The sequence below is a fragment of the Pelmatolapia mariae genome, linkage group LG4 (assembly GCF_036321145.2).
Source record: "Pelmatolapia mariae isolate MD_Pm_ZW linkage group LG4, Pm_UMD_F_2, whole genome shotgun sequence".
NCBI lineage: Eukaryota > Metazoa > Chordata > Actinopteri > Cichliformes > Cichlidae > Pelmatolapia > Pelmatolapia mariae.
Window position 1 is genome coordinate 34467869 of NC_086230.1, and position 16501 is coordinate 34484369.

The window sequence follows — 16501 nt, forward strand, 5'->3', positions numbered from 1 at the left end:
GAAGGATTTAGTCATTCTCTATGGTTAAAGAAATTGCAATGATTTATTTATATTTATTATAAATAATTCTAATTATACATCTTGCTTCCGTGTTTGTGTCACTAAAAATACATTCTATTTTGGTTTAATACATTGATTAATGACCTGCAGAATCTCCTTATCATAGTACGTGTCCATAATTGTCACTTAAAGTCGAACGTGAAAGTGATTACATCCTTGCATTACATACTTTAGGTTCATTTTTTCAGGCAGGTTTCTGAAAGAGAACAGGCAGATTTAGAATATAACATGCAGTGTTCTATAGATGGATACATTAAAAAAATGAGAAATTACATGTTTGTGCTAACATGTAATTTTTTGTTCTTTGTTACATTTGTGATAAATGGTTTTGAAAGTAGGTAAAACACGTTTGTGTCGGCCTTGGCTCATTAAAGTTCTTGTCTTTAAATGAACTTTGTCTGTGTGTGTTTCAGGTGCTGCACTCTCAGAGACTGAATGAACCAGCATTGCAGCCATGGGTCACTGTGAGCATCACAGGGAAGGTTGAAGCCGCCCACTGCACACTTTATGGCCGGAGTCGCTCTTCTGTTTAATGTAGAAGCAACAGTTCAGATCCATGGCACAAGGACTGTTACAGATGAACCTGCATACTGGGTTTTGCTGGGTAATATGACCAAGATACAGCCAGAGGTTGGCCATAAGATGGACTTCTCCTCTTCAGCTGCCCAGAAAAAGGTTCTTGATCAAAACGTAAACAGACCATCCTTAGTGACAGGTAAAAGGAGCCGTCCTCAAAAAAGAAAAATTCCACCTGCTACTGTGGAGGAGTTGTCACCGTTACTGGATACACTGCTGGAACACAGTAAAGCTGTGGGTCGTGGGAATGACCCATCATTTTTTTTTTATCTAGGGGTCTAGATTTATGCCTGTAGTGCACTGCCATGTAAATAATTTGCATTTACTGAATATGTACTGACTGAGTACCACTGTTCAAAAGTTGAATAAAGAAACAAACTAATTTTTGCCTTTTTTTAAATTTGTTTTATTAAAACCACTTTATAGAAAAATCACATCAGTTACAATGTAGAATCCATGTCGTTTATAGTTTACAAAAGGAACCATGTTTACACAAAATCATGACAGCGTTTACATGATATCACTCACTACTAACACTACTTAATTTACTGTTTCTTTTGAAAAATTACCGCTATATATACAGCACAAGACTTTTACGAGTATTTAACAAGAGCAAGTTTCCTTTTTCCCTGGTTTTACTACCACACTGTTCACCAAAACGCAGCAAACCTTCATGATCTTATCCAGAAGGGTCACCTCTTCACCCTCACATGGAAGAAGTAATCTGATTGGCATGGTGGTATGTAGCATGTAGTTTGAAGCAGGGATTTTGTAGTGCCCCTTGTGTAGCGTTGGAACCCAGTCACGGTGTGTTTCATCCATTTCATACGCTGGTTTGCTGCAATAATGCCAAATAATTAGTAACTCTATAAGTAGAAGGTAGTTCTGCAAAATCACTCATTAGGATGTTTGTTCTAATTTGCTATGACCTCAGAGTGCATCGAAAATAAAACTAATAGGCTATAAAGAGTGATGTGAACATATTTAGAAGGAGCACACCAACAGATATTTGGAGATGGAAGAGAACTGGATATCAGCTCGTCTCACAGCTGCTATCCAGACTAGACGCCTTCGTTTGGTAACATCCGCTACATGAGCTCCCTCGTGTTTCTTCCAGGTGGGGAAAGAATGAAAAGATAAACCATTTTCAAGCTTATTCTCTTGCCGGTCGTGCGATCGAACATTACAACCGACCGCACATCAAGTACGAACCATAGCTGGTGTTATCCGTGTGCTTTCGCTCCTCTTTCGCTAGCGCTTTGTTTGGCCCAGAAACATGGAGCCTCAACCAAAAATCCTGGCCACGCCCCCTCCCGTGACATCACGCTCCAAAGCCCTATTGGGTTGATTATGACCATCTTTCATATACAGGTGTTTTGCTGGTTGTTAGGTGTAGCTAACATGTAAATTCGTGAGCTCTGTGTGTGTTTTTTTGTTTTGGGAACTGAAGGAGCATCACAGACACTTGCATAGCTTTGTGACCCTGCTGTTTACGTCTTGTGTGTTGCTAATAGGACTGCACTACTTCTGCCTGAAAACAAGCTTCAAGCTTCCTGCAGGCCGAACACACAAAATGAGGATGTGAGAATTTATTCTGTTAATTTTATTTGGAGCTCTTCTCTGAGGGCCGAACCAAGCAACACAGCAGAATCTCTCCTCAGATCTCTGAGTACAACACAAAAACAAAACTGGTACATTCTCCAAACTGCATCCAGCAGCAGGTCGTTAGCTCCTAATCTCTTACCCTGTCTGCTCCACTGGTTTAAGTGGAATATTTAAGAACAATAAGCACCCATAACATCATGTGCAGGACGCGTCCTGTCCTAAATCTTCACTTTGATCGGCGCGTGCATGTTCGATTCGAGGTTCTGCTCCGGCTTCGTTAAGGACGCCCTGCAGAGTTTCTAAGGAGGAGACGCTTAAACAAGCATGATCTCCTTCCAATTACACAGCTTGTGAAATCTCCCACTGCTTAAATGTCTTGTCGGACATCCGAGTCGTCATCTCTCTTTATGATCACTTAACAAGAAACAAGCCGCAGGTCCAAGCTCAGGCTGCATGTTAGATAACTGGAGCCAGTTGTTGAACATTTTGGGCTAATGACGAGGCCCCTGTCTCCTTTCACTCTGAGGTGGTGTCAGAGCAGAAGGTGAACTAGTCATTACAACACCGTCTGTGTTTGTGAACATGGCCTCTTCTCAGCCTGGTGAAAACTGAGCTTTAAAAAACTGCATGTCTGTCATTTTACCCCCAAACGGTTTCTACACTTCATCTAAACCTAAACGAGCAGTTTGTATCTCCTTACAGCGGTGTCGTCCTCGCCGCCGCGTGCATTTAACAGCAGAAGTCTTCAGTTTGTGGACACGAATCTCAACATAACACCGCTAAGCTGAAAAACACGTGCTCGTTAAACAGAAAGTAAGGAGCACGATTAAATGTTGACACAAACTGAACAGTGTTCTGTTCTCCAGCCTCGGCTCTCAGAGGATTACCAAACCTGTTATCGGGTTTCAGTCAGGTCGTCTCTGAGCCACACTACATTCAGTTTACCTCACTGCTGTCATCAGTGTACGAACTAAGGCTGAAACCGCCAATATTATTATTATAATATTATTAAAACTATTACATTTTTATTTGATCTGCTGTAATGTAATGTGTGTTCATAACTGCAGGGTGTCCTGCAGGGATTATCCACCCTCACACTCTGATGCAGTTTGCAGACGGGATGAGAATCAGCATCCACATCTGAGGCCACAGCTTGCAGTCAGAAAAGGGTGGAGTGCTGACTCCATGTTGGTGCAACAAATGCAGAAGTCAGAGTCAGGCTTCAAGAGTCAGAGAGGAAGACAGTGGGAGGTTTACAGACAGACTGAAGCAACATCTGTCAAAAACTACAGAGAGAGTTTCCAAATTCGAGCCGCAGAACGAAGGAGGCAGAGCTCAGGAACAAATATCAAACTTTTAATGCCAAAGACCCAGCTGTAAGATCCAAGAGGGCAGAGACACGAGGGCACAGGGAGTAACACGGTGACCAGAACCAGCACAGGCAGGCAAAGAGACTATTTATACACAGGGACCGAACACAGGAGGGCAACGAGAAACAGCTGAACACAATCAAGACAACGAGGAGGAAGTAAAACTCAAAAACAAGATACGAGACGACCAGCCATCAAAGTAAAACAGGAAATGAATGAGGTGGCTGACAGAGAGAGAGGACTGCTGGTTCCCGTGAGATGGATATCATCATAAACAAAGTAATGGATTACACACAGAGTACATAAATCGAGGGAATATTGTGTAATAACAAATACAACTGAAAGCAATAATAATGCATTTCATGGCATATTGATTTATTAATTAATCTATTTTAATAATTTTATGCGTGGCCTTCCATATAAGCCAGTAACAGAAGGAAATACAAATGTAATATTTAGAATTTTAGTCTTTGTGGAGTAAATAAAGCAGAAAAACGAGCGACTGTATTCAGCCTGATCATGGAGGATGACACTGGCGGTAGAAGCAGTGACTTGTGTACTTTTATTTTGCCTGTTGTGTATTTTTTCTGGTTAAATCGAGTCGGCTCTCCTGAGGGTGGAGCTGGTTTGGAGTTGCATATTTATTGGTGTTGTTTAGCGTCCCCAGAGTGTTCGAGCAGAGGCAGCACTCGCTGCTTTATGCTCCACATTTCTGGAAGAAACTCTGAGAAAACTTTTCTGCTTCATCATGGCCTTTATTAAAAGACTTTACCTTGAATAAGCAATCTTAAGCATTTCTTATAATCAGCACTTCAAGGCATGAGTCATACGTGTGCTGCAGCTGAAAAGACTGAAAGTCCATTAAAATGTGTTTTTATATCATATTCACAGGTAAATGTTAAAGTGAATCATCGTGTAATACCTCTGACACTGTTTACCTCTACCTGTGCGGCCACCCAGCGTCCACTCGAGCCTGCAGCGGGGATCTGCACTCCTCGAGTCTGGAGATGGAGGGTTGTTGGCGCCACATTTGACCACGAAAATTACTCTGAAAGGTCAAAGCGTGAGGATTCAGCTCTCTCACACAGGAGCAAGATGACTAACTGACTTTGTGTTCAGGCTTTGGAACATAAAGTCTAGAAGGTTTTATTATGAAATGTAATCAGGCGTGGGATTTTAATCTGTACAGTAAATAAAGATATTTTAAATAGAACAGGATGCTGATGTCATCAGCGTAAATTTCTAAAAATAATAACAGTACATGTTGAATTCAGAGGGACTTTGCATTTATCTATGTGCATTTTATTCAGCCTGCAAATAAAACAATGTTCGAAAATGAAGCCGACGCCTGCAGTTCCTCTGACGTCCACTAGAGGCTCCAGCAGTGAGTCAGTCCCCATAGACTCCCATGTTAAACGTTGCAGCAGAAATAAACACGTTTCCAGCCTGATGCACAATCTGACGTGGTTTCTGGCGTGCACCTTCACTTCCTTTTTTGGCTGCGTTCCTGTTTGTGAGCCTTTCATTTGCCGTTTTTCGTAGCACACGTACAATGTCTTTCTTCTTTTACTTTTCAGTCGTAGCTCTGGGAGTGTTGCCAGCTGCTCCGCCCGGTCCCAGCGCACCCCTGCAGAAACAGCACCAGCTGTGCAGCACCGCCTCTCTCCCTCTGCAGCCACACCCTACGCTACGGCTATATCGCCACCTGCTGGTTCAACGTGCTCTCGACAGCACAGGAAGTCATTTTTTGCCTTCTCATGTGTACAGAGATGTAAACGTGATGGCTGTCTACGTGTGGGCATAGCCTCTGCATATTTAAAGCAGATCTCTGAACTGTTTTCTTGGACTAGTTTAGCTCATCTGTAGCTCAGTATTTCTCCTCGAGCTTCCTTCACACAAACTAAATGAAAGTTGCACAAACGTGAGCCTGACTCAAAGATCTGTTTAATCTGAAAGCAAAGCTGCTCTAAAGCAAACACATCGGGGCTGATGTGACCCGTTCTGACTGCGGTTTGTTCTCATTGATAACTCTGCTTTGGAGCTGAGCCCTCGCTCTGCAGTCTGAGCTGCGTTCAGGCGTCTCACCTGTCTCGCTGTTGCAGCAGGTGGAGACCTTCCCTCAGGGGCTCACTGATTAAATATTCTGGCTCGAGGCCCAAGAAGCTGTTTGACTTCCCCCTGCTGCTCATGCAACCTGCAGGCTGTGTGTGTGTGTTGTTAGCGAGCTAACTTTTCACTCTCGGGTCGCTCTGGTCGTGTGATTTTCCCCCCGTTATGTCCACACCTCCTTACAGGACTGTGGTCGTTAAACTTCCTGTTTTTATCAGCCCGTGTGTGTCGGCGTCCTGCTGCGACACCTTTTCTTTGTGCTTTCTATGAACCCCGCATGCCCGGGCTTCCCTCTTTTTCATGTGTCAGACACACACACACACTCCTCATTAAACACCTGCTGTCAGCTACCTGCAGCGGCGTGGAGCTGCCGTCAGGACTATGATGTGTCAAATAGAAGAAAAGGGTTTCCTTTAACACGGGGGATCGAACGTGTTCGCCTCCTGACTGTTAGCTCTGAGCTTAAACAGCTGCACTGATCCTTTTCTGCAGTTTTAGACAATAACTCCCTCGAGCACAGCCGAGCTGATGATGAACGTACCAGCAGGTATCCCTCCACACAGGTGTTTCTGTTTGTGTCGCTGAGGCCCAACACTCTGTGCTTACTGTTGAGATGCAGCTTGATGAAGGAGCTCACGGTCCACTCAGTGACCCCGAGGTACCCAAACCATCACAGCTGCTCTGAGGTCTTATGAGTTTGGTTTTGTGCTTCATGGACAGACTTTCCATACTTGCTCAGTCTGTTTCTAACTGTGCTGCTACGTTTAACCTTTAACCTTTGACTGGGGCCTGTGGAGTCTGAGATGGAGCTCCTGGGTTTTTACTCAGGCTGATTTTGCTGGGACGTCCACTCCTGGGAAGACTGTGTCGCTGTTAACACACCTGAACGCTCCAGACCTGCAAACATCAGAAACCTCTGCTTTACAGATGTGCTCACACTGATGATGATCAGTTAATCGGGTGCGTTTGATTAGCAGCACCTGGCTGAGACTTGGCCTCGTCATTCCTGTGGAGACAGACACCTGTGGAAAGTCTTCCATGACTTTCTGTCACTCATGTGAAGCTCTAAGCTTATTTTTGGAGTATCTCCATCTGCTTTCAGTGACATCGACAGTTTTTCGTGTCTTCTTTTCATCAGCAAGACTTTGTCCCTCGTCCAGCAACACTTAAAGTTCAGCCTGGTTTTAACTTGATATTTAACTCTGCTCATATCAGCCGTGGCAGAGAGACACTCTGGTCTTGACTTTGGTTTGTTTGCTGTGTTTAATTTGGGATATTCTGGTCACGACTGCTGCATCACTGCTCACGTGTTTGATGTGTCCTGACTTGTATGTATCTCGGTCTACGTCCGCTCAGCCCTGCTGATTTTCACTGCACCCGGTCTCTCAGCTGCCCCCCCGCCTCCCTGAGCCTGGTTCTGCCGGAGGTTTCTTCCTGTTAAAACAAAGTTTTTCCTTCTCACTGTCGCCAAAGTGCTCAGGGTCATATAATTGTTGGGTTTCATCTATATTATTGTACTGACTTCTAATATAAAGCACCTTGGGGTGACCGTTGTTGTAATTTGGTGCTGTATAAATAAAGTGGAGATCTTGAGTTTTGGTCTCGGCTTTTTGGTCTTGTTTTTCTTGCCTTGGTACTCCGACTATGACTCTGATCTTTCAGTGATTATGTTTTTATCCAGTTGCCTGGTTGGGTCTTGGATCTTGGACTGTACTCTTCCCCGTTAATCCAATGCTAGTTTTCTTGGCCTGCTGTTAGTCAGCTGGTCCAGATCTTCATCTCTGACCCGGCATGTTCACAGAGATCAGCAGCTGTAAAAGTGACAACAGGATTGAACATCTGTACATCTGTACACATCTGGATAAAGACGGGCTGTATCTGCAGGCTGGCGATGAGGCTTCTTCGCAGAGTTTAGCTGATATTTCTCCTGCAGCTCGAGTCTATTCCTGTCTTTGGACCACAACAGTAGTCGCCTGCAGTTGGCTTAACATATTTATCAGTGTTACAGCCGGCTGTCAATAAAACTGCCTCCGTCTGTCTGAGATGTGCTGTTAGTGCCAAAATAAAACCGAGTTTCTGTCAAACGAAACACTGCATTTAATTTCAGGTCAGAGGATTATTGAACAAACTGCTGCAGCAGGAAAAGACATCCTTACTCGAGTTATCCAGAGAGAGCTGAGGATGTTTTAAATAGCATAGGTTGGGAAAACAAAGTGTATAATTACAGTGCAGTTATACAGAAAGGAGGACAAGCTGGGCGAGGATAATAAGACCAAGCAGAAGGAAGAGTCAAAGTGTTTCTTCCTCGTGGATTTTATTTTGTAATGAAATTCAGCTAACAGGGTGTGACTGATCGTCTGTCTCTGTGTTCGCCCTGCGGCACATGGATAACCTGTCCAGGTGTGCGCCGCCTCTCACAGCTATGAATGCTGGGACAGGCTCCACTGCTCACTGCGATTATTTTACCTGATGTAACCTGAAGCTCGTCACATTCAGTTCTTAGAAAGCAGCGCCGTGTGATGTAAGGTATCTCTGATAGATAGCAGGTATAATTCACTACAACGAACCCTTAAAATCACGTGTCTTCAGGGCTGTGACTGTCAGAGATTCTCCTCAAAATATGACGACAATTTCTCCTTTCATTGCCAGGAAGAAAAATCTGGGATAATTAGTCATGAACCGCCTAAAATCTGAGGCTCCCTTCAAATTCTTTTCATCTCCTGGTGGCTCAATTAAGTCCTGTGACAGCAGCAACACCTTTCCCATGACTAATTTCCCAAACGCCTCGTGCTATTTCCTTTGAAATCTGACATCAAACACACTCAAGTGTTCCTCAGGTGTTCATCACAACAGATCTATTCAGCTTTTATTCAGTTTTTCTGTGAGTCACTTCAAACAAATGAGTCCTCGGATCCAAACGGATATCCAGACCTGGGTTCGTTCAGAATGTCTTCTTAAGGACACGTAAAGAAAGTCACGTCAGATGTTTCCAGTCAGTGTTCATGACGCTCGCTCAGGTTTAGGAAACTGTTGAGTTAAACACTTATTCTGGGTCTGTAACTAACTGGGTTAACGAACCAAAGCAGAGACAATAAACCAGACTACTAATCCAAACTAACCCAAATTTAAGCTCAACTAAACCAACTTAAACTTAAACTCATCTGAAACTAAATTAGTTATGCTACACCAAACCAACTTAATATAACTGTAACCAAAGTAAACTAAATTAAACCCACATAAAGTTAAACCAATAAATCAAAGTTATGTATCTAATTAATTATTATTAATCTAAATCTAATTAATCTGTATTTAAACCATCTAGTTTAAACTAAAAACTTCAAGTAAACTTAAAATAAACTAAATAATCTGAATTTAAATGCCGTTAATGTGCTGAGATCAAAAGCTCTGAGTGAGTAAACATGTTTGTTTGTTTGTTTGTTTTCAGACTCTATGACGGTTCGGAGAGGAAAGAAGCTCAGCATCTCCATCCAGGAACACATGGCCATAGACGTTTGCCCCGGCCCCATCAGACCCATCCGCCAGATCTCCGCCTACTTCCCCCGCCTGTCCCCCACCTCCCCCACCCCCGTTTCCCCGAACCCCGCCGTGTCCCCGCCGCCGTCCCTCAGCCCCGGCTCGGTGGCCTCGGGAATGGGCGGGTCTCACCTCCTGTCTCCTCTGTTGGCCCAGGGCCGGCCGGGCGGGGGCGGGTCCCTATCCCTGACCAGCAGCGTGGACACGTCGGTGGAGATCAACAGCTCCGACAGCGACGACTGCAGTGAGCCTCGCTGTCGGCATGTGTCTGTGTGCGTGTGTCACCCTGCATCTGTACACATCTGTTTAACGTCACCCTGAGGCTGCTTCCTGCACGGCGCTCCGTCTCAAGTCTGTTTTCATACATTTCATGAGGCTCAAAAATATCACACAGGAAGTGCTCGTGACTCGCCACTGTCACAGTCCCAGGGACCAGTGATGCTTTTGGGGTTTGGATTTGTTTTTGCTTCTCGGTTATCCGAGTGATGAGTTTCTGATTTTTATGAGTGCTGTCACTGCAGTAGACTGGCGACCTCTCCAGGGGTGTGTACAGGCCACCGTTAGGCCTGTAACACAGTACAGAGGACTTTAAAAGACCATCACTGTGAGAGCTGTCAGTCTACAGTTACCCTTCATTCATTTATATTTTGCAGGAAAATGGCTTCAAAAATGTATTGAAACATGCAAACACAACAAACAAAAACCTGCAATGAGTTTGAAAGTGAATATGTGTTGTGAGCAGCTTCATCCTCCAGCTCAGGCTGAGCTCTCCGTCGGCTCGGTGAGCATCTCCAGAAATATTCTCCAGGCTTCCTGAAGGACATTCAAAGCTCTTCTTTGGATGTTTCTGCCTTTGCTCTTCTCTCTGTCAGGATGATCCCACTCATTGTTGCCCCTGTTGTTATTTAAATAAACACCAAAGCAGCTGAAACTCACGAACAACCCCTCTGCTACATACCGGACCAGATCAACACCCCTGCGTGGATGCACAGTAGTGCACATAAAGCAGGGCTGAGAAACAGCAGGAGCGACCTCTGCGTGACATCACAGCATGTTTTGGTTCTGTCAGATGGACTGAAATATTTTCTCCACGTCTCTTAAATCTCTTAATTCTCTCTCTGAAGAACAAATCTGGGGCTGAATTATTTCTCGTCTTTTTTAGTGAATCATGTTGTTTACTGAAGGCTGAAAGCTGGCTTAGGCTGGAACTAAAGCAAATATTTTCATTGTGAATTTCAGTGCTCAAGTCTCCTTCGGCTAACGTGCCGTAATCACCTTTTATGGAGATGTCGATGTGGGTTTGGGATGAAAGGTCTGCAGAAACACCACGAAGGTCGCTCGGGGTAACTGAGGGGACCTAAAAACGCTGCAGCAGCTCCAGTCTGATCGTTGCATGTATTTAACCAGCAGCAGCCCTAACAGCCGTTCCTCCACCGCTGCACCGTGGATACATAATTCATGTGTTTGCAGCTCACACATACGTAACCAACACACTGACGCTTACGCCTCTCGTGCTGAAGCTCGGACAGACTGCAGATGCTGAAAGTTTTTGGGGAGGCAGGTAAAAGACGCGGCCGCAGCCGAAACACGTCAACTTCAGAGATGGCTGAAATGTGACGGCACCGGCTCGTCTGGAGGAGCAGAAGGAGCTCGAGTGCGCCGGTCGTCTCCTTCATCCTCTCCTTCATCCTCTTCTTCATCACCGCTTCAGTTACAAAACGAGAATAAATTGTGATAAATGAGTCAGGCTGAATGCTCTCAGAGCTGCTGACATGTTTTCAAGCTCCGCTGTGATTCAGAAAGCAAAGACTAATTAGAGGTTTTTACCATTTTTATCCCCTCATTAACATATATTTGTTTTGCAGTCACCACTTGATGATTTTTTTGTGCTTTTTAATAACGAGGCATCAGATTCATCAGAGCGGGGAAAGCCTGAGGGAGGAGCGGAGCGCCAAAGTTTGACAGGCCGTCTCCTCGAACTGAAACTCCAGGCTTTGATCAAACATAAAAGAAACTCTGGCTAACAAAGAACGCCTTCACAGGGGCGCTCCTTTGTGCACGCGTGATCCCTGCAGCCTCGGGCTTCGACGCTGCAGAGCGATGATTCCTGCGCAGGACGGTCACAGGGCGTTTTGAGGTTTTGCTGACATGTTCCAGCCGTCTCTGCCTCGGGCTGCTGTAAGTCAATGTAGGTGGGTGGAAGCAGGCTCGGAGTCTTTTTTATTTTTACTCAGTGTTCAGGACTGCAGTGGATTCAGCAGAGAGAGGACGACTATAGGATGGACTCAGAAAAGTGCATCCAACAGTCAGAAGCAGTGATTTAAGTTTCTGAGGACGATGTCTGATCTTTTACTTAGAGAAAAAAAGGCCAAAAGACTCGAAATACAGAATACAGAAACTGAAGTCTGCTTCTGCCTCGAGATACTAAAAGACATACAGACTTCAAATACAGCATCATTACACACTACGCTGCCTTTGTGAGACAGTTAGATGTCTTACAAGATACAGAGTCGGTGCCACGAGATGCAAAGCTACCTGGATGTGAAGCGAGTCATGTCTTTGGGATACAGAGTGAGCTATTACTGTGAGATACAAACACGACCTTATGAGATATAAAGTCATCATTAACTGTTCTGAAAATGTGTCTCGTAGTGTTGAGATGCTGAGTTTTACTCCAATACAGGACAGACGTTAAGACTAAATCAACAGGCCTCCATGTCTGTGTCTCATGCTGGATGCCAGTTGGTTTTCCCGCCTTTTTCTGTACCAACTGTGTGCAGTTAGCTGAGCTAATTAGTTAGCCACATCATCTTTGTACTGAAGACATAATCCAGCCTCTGAGGCATTTACTTAAGCTCAGATTCAAAGTTAGTTTTCCTCGTGTTTTCCTAGTTTTTAGATTTTTCATTTTTTTTCTCTATGTGCTCGATCGATAAGCAGCTTCTCCTCGAGAGATAGCCCCTCCGCCAAAAGTTGTGGAACAAACTCATTTTGGGTCCTTCTATGCCTTCTGGTATTCTCGTGACTCTTACATTATTCCTCCTGGAGTGTGCCTCTAGATCTTCTCATTTCTCATCTAACTTCTTTAACTCTGTAGACAAACGCTCCACAGTGGCCTCGAGAGTGGCGATGGTGTCAGAGTGGTTCGAGGCACAGGCCTGCAGTTCAGTCAGAGTGTTATCATGCCTGGCCATGTCGCTTTTTATGTCCAAAATTGAGGTCTGGATGCTCTGGTTCAAGGATGATATCTCGCCTCTTATGGTGGTAGAAATCTCTAATATGCGAGTGTCCAGTGTAGCGCACAATTCAGGCTTGATGCAATTTATCTCTGAACACAAGCTAGTTATAGCAGTTAGTAGCACTTTATTCGACGGCTCACATTCATCCTTTTCCAGTGCAGGCGTGGGGTCCCCACCAGGTGAGACCGAAGAGGCTTCCAGGCCTACATCGATCGCTCGTCTTAAGTTTGGGCTTCACCATTGTCGAAAGGCTCCCAGAAATATATCCACAGTAATCAGCAGGTTATGAATTTGGCGAAAAGATGGGTTTGACGTGCTTTTGAGCGTATTAAAAGATTTTTTAAAGTAATTTTGACGAGGGACGTCTACACTTGCACATGCCTCATTAGCGCCCCCGATTTCTCATTTTTTAAAATCTTTTTTTGTTTGAATATTTTGCTTCTGGAAGTGTTCGCTACGTTGATCTGTGTATGAGTACTATCTACAAATAAAATATCTGGGATTCTCAATTCATGAGTTCAATTCCACCATCAGGCCGGGGTCTTTCTGTGTGGAGTTTGCGTGGGTTCTGTCCGGGTACCCCGGCTTCCTCCCACAGTCCAAACACATGCAGTTAGTGGGGTTAGGTTAATTGGCCATAGGTGTCAGTGTGAATGGTTGTCTGTGTGTTAGCGACAGACTGGCGACCTGTCCGGGGTGTATCCTCCAGCCCTAAGACAGCTGGGATAGGCTCCAGCCCCCCACGACCCTGAAAAAGGATACGAGCGGAAAAGAATGGATGGATGGATTTTCAATTCAACTCAATTTATTTTATTGTCTTTATTGTCCCATAGAGGAAATTAGTTTAGCAGCAAAGGCAACAATAAGAATAAATAAAGTGATGGTGATGATAAAAATCCACATGACAGTTATTTGGATTATTTGCCATTAAGGAGACGAGTCACAGTCGGGATAAAAGAAACCTGGAGTGTTTTTGGTCTACCTCACAGGTAAAACGACGGCCAGAAGGCAACGAGTCAAACTGAACATGAGCCTTCCTCAGCACGTGTTGTTATACATGGCCACAGGCCCTGAGAGGTTTCTGGCAGTTTATAGCAAAACTCCCAACTGATTCTTGTTTTTCATGTTACCAAACCAAACAGCGAATCACAGGCTCACACTCTGCACAATCTCAGTATCTTTAATGACAGCAGGCGGTGAGTTATAAGAAGACTTCCCAAAATCAATAATCACGTCTTTTGATTTTGACGCCTTTAATGAAACGAAGGACTCATCACAACAACCCACAAAGTCCTCTACAACCTGCCCGTGGCCTGACTCGGTCCTGATCACTGTGTGTTGGGAGTTTACCTGATTACCTGAATTGAAACTGTGTAAAACTAAAACATTTTCATCAGAAGACTGAAATGAACTTAATACCATGTGCCAAAATCACGCCTTTGTGTTTGATTTTCTTTTTCTTTGTGTTACTGTGACTGCCAGCTCGTCCTGTGGCCTCTGCAGCCATTTTCACGTCTTTCTGTCATTTGAACATTAAAATGTTCAGTCACAGCGGCCGGCCCTGAGCCGGGAGGTTCACTCAGTGAAGAAGAAAAACCAGGACGTGGCAGAGGCCTCTCGTTCACCGTGCAGCAGAATAACGTAGCCGTTAGTACGCTACACACAGCAGCTCAGAGTTTAGCGTACGAGTGCGGTTAGTTATGTAAGCAGTGATGTGTTAGTGTGAATCATACATGTTATCTGAGCGAGCATGTGTGCCCTGTTACACGTGCACGGCTGTGAATGTTTGCTCTTCTTTGTAGGAAGACTTTCACGCATACATGCGATGCGCTGCGAGTCACGGGCACGTGCGCTCTCCTCCGAATTGGATTTCCATCTTCTGATTGCATGACATGCCTGACATGTTTCTCTGTTCTCTCGCATGCTTTCAATTAAATCTAACAGTTTTGATCTCTTGTGCTTGTTGACGCGAGGCTTGTAATCATGTTTTCTTTCATGAGTCATGGATGTTGTCTGTTTCCTCCCTCTGCCTGCGATGATTCCCCAGCTGCTCTGGGAACGCTGGAGTTCGAGCTGAGGTACGAGCAGAGCTCCAACAAGCTGCACTGCACCGTGCTCCGGGCCAAGGTGAGGACGCTCTGCAGACACGGACACGCTCTTCTTCTCTGTTTTCATGCAGCAGGAAGCTTTTCTAATTTCTCTGATATCAGGGTCAGCCCACATGGAGTAAAACCGATCAGCTGATTTGAGCTGTGCAGTAACTTCAGTACATTTCATAAACCTTCATATCAGGAATGAAAGACACGTTTAAGGAGGAGCATCCCAGGATTTTAAAGAAAAATCTGCCCCGAGCCCTTCACCTGAAGATCACTTTGTTTAGCTTTTTTAAGACAAGTTATAATCCATGCAGACGCTGACAATAAGAGTAATAATAATAATAATGATAATATATGAGAAAGTTGCATAAAGCAGATTAAACACAGGGAACTATGTTATATAATTAAAGTCTGCTCTCAGCTGTGGATTTTCACCACTCATCATAAATTAAATCTGCTCTAGTTTCATGAACCGCTACGAATTAGATTCCCTCCACAGAGCGAAGAATAATGAAGGCTGTGCTGTCAAAGATAAATATAAGCTCTAATAGTATTTCTGTGCAAATTCAGATTTATTGAGCTACTTGGACCTGTGGGTCTGCTGCACAGATTGTTATAAGGTCAGTAAATTTCACTCACACACACTTTTACTCGTCTGGATGCTGCTGCTGAGGAGCGAGAGTAATCTCTGATTATGGATCTGAGGAAGCTGCAGATAAACGATGCATCTGCGTGCATCCTCAGCTCGTCGTTGTCCCAGTAACAGTCCCAGAGCAGGTGTTAGGAGTCAGGAGGAGGTGAGATAAGAGGCAGCCGAGCCTCGGGCTGCTGCCGGAGACCCGTGTTTGGTGTGAAGAGCAGGTGTCGAGCTGGAGTCACAAAAGTGATTCTGATGGGCATGCCGTGTGCTATATCCAGCAAATAGTCGCATCCGCCTAGCCTAAAGTGAGATGAAACATATGACATTTTCAGCTGTTTTACATCAGGATGCATTTGGTTTCACTGAGGTTGTACCTCAAAGTGTGATTATGAAAAACAACAACATGTAATTCGTCCCTTTTAAAACCGTTCCTCAGTTTGTATATCTGACATTTTGTTTGAATATCAGCAGCGATACACATCACTACAAACATCAGACTAACAGACTAAAGCTTTCTCTCTTGAAAAAACGTACTACACCGCTGGCATCAGTTACAAGCGTCGCCCACTTTAACCAAAATACCTCCTCGTAGGCGTTTTGCATAATTGTCCAGCAGTGTCTGACATGGGCTCGCTGAAATCTTCTTTTTAAAATTCCTTCAGCTGCAAAATGTTTGAAGGTTTTTCTCCTTCACACCACGTGGGATTCATTCCTGGCTTTGAAGCCATCAAATCACACCATTTCCTGTTTTTGAGTCGTTCCTCGGTGGAGTTATTTGAGCACCACAGACATCCTGCTTAAAGCCCGGGTGGACATGCCGGGAAAGGATGCATATTGTTGTGTATTTATGGAGAATCTGGCTATTCACCAAAGATCACTCCTCCTTATGGTAGACGTGTGACGGTCTACCTGTACCTGGCACAGGTTACACTGCACCTCGTTTTGGATTATCATCCGTCAGGCTTGCTCGGAGAATCATCTCACAGCTCACTATGACTGTTCACAGATATTACAAAAGATGGCGTAGCCTCTGCGTTTGACTGTGACAGCTGTAATTCTTTCTAATGTCAAACAGGAGGCGACTCCGTCGGATGCAAAAAGATTCCTGGTTGTGCAGAAGTCACATGACTTCCTCTGTGACCTCAGTAAACACTCTCCTGATGGGTTTATGGGCTCGGTCACAAGTCTGAAGTCTTACTGAATAAAACATTGAATGCATTTTGTAAATTATGGTCATTCTGAGAGTGTGAGAGGAGAATCATCCAGCTCACT

The 16501-nt window shown here is 44.5% G+C and overlaps 1 protein-coding gene across 1 annotated transcript in view; it reads left to right on the forward strand.

Annotated features, from left to right (window-relative positions):
• The first annotated feature begins 9170 nt into the window (after positions 1-9170).
• Positions 9171-16501, forward strand: part of doc2a (double C2-like domains, alpha) — a 51913-nt gene continuing 44582 nt past the window's right edge. The window contains exons 1-2 of the mRNA XM_063470895.1: positions 9171-9498; positions 14541-14620. Of these exons, the coding sequence (XP_063326965.1) occupies positions 9171-9498; positions 14541-14620 (408 nt within the window). The remainder of the gene's footprint in view (positions 9499-14540; positions 14621-16501) is intronic.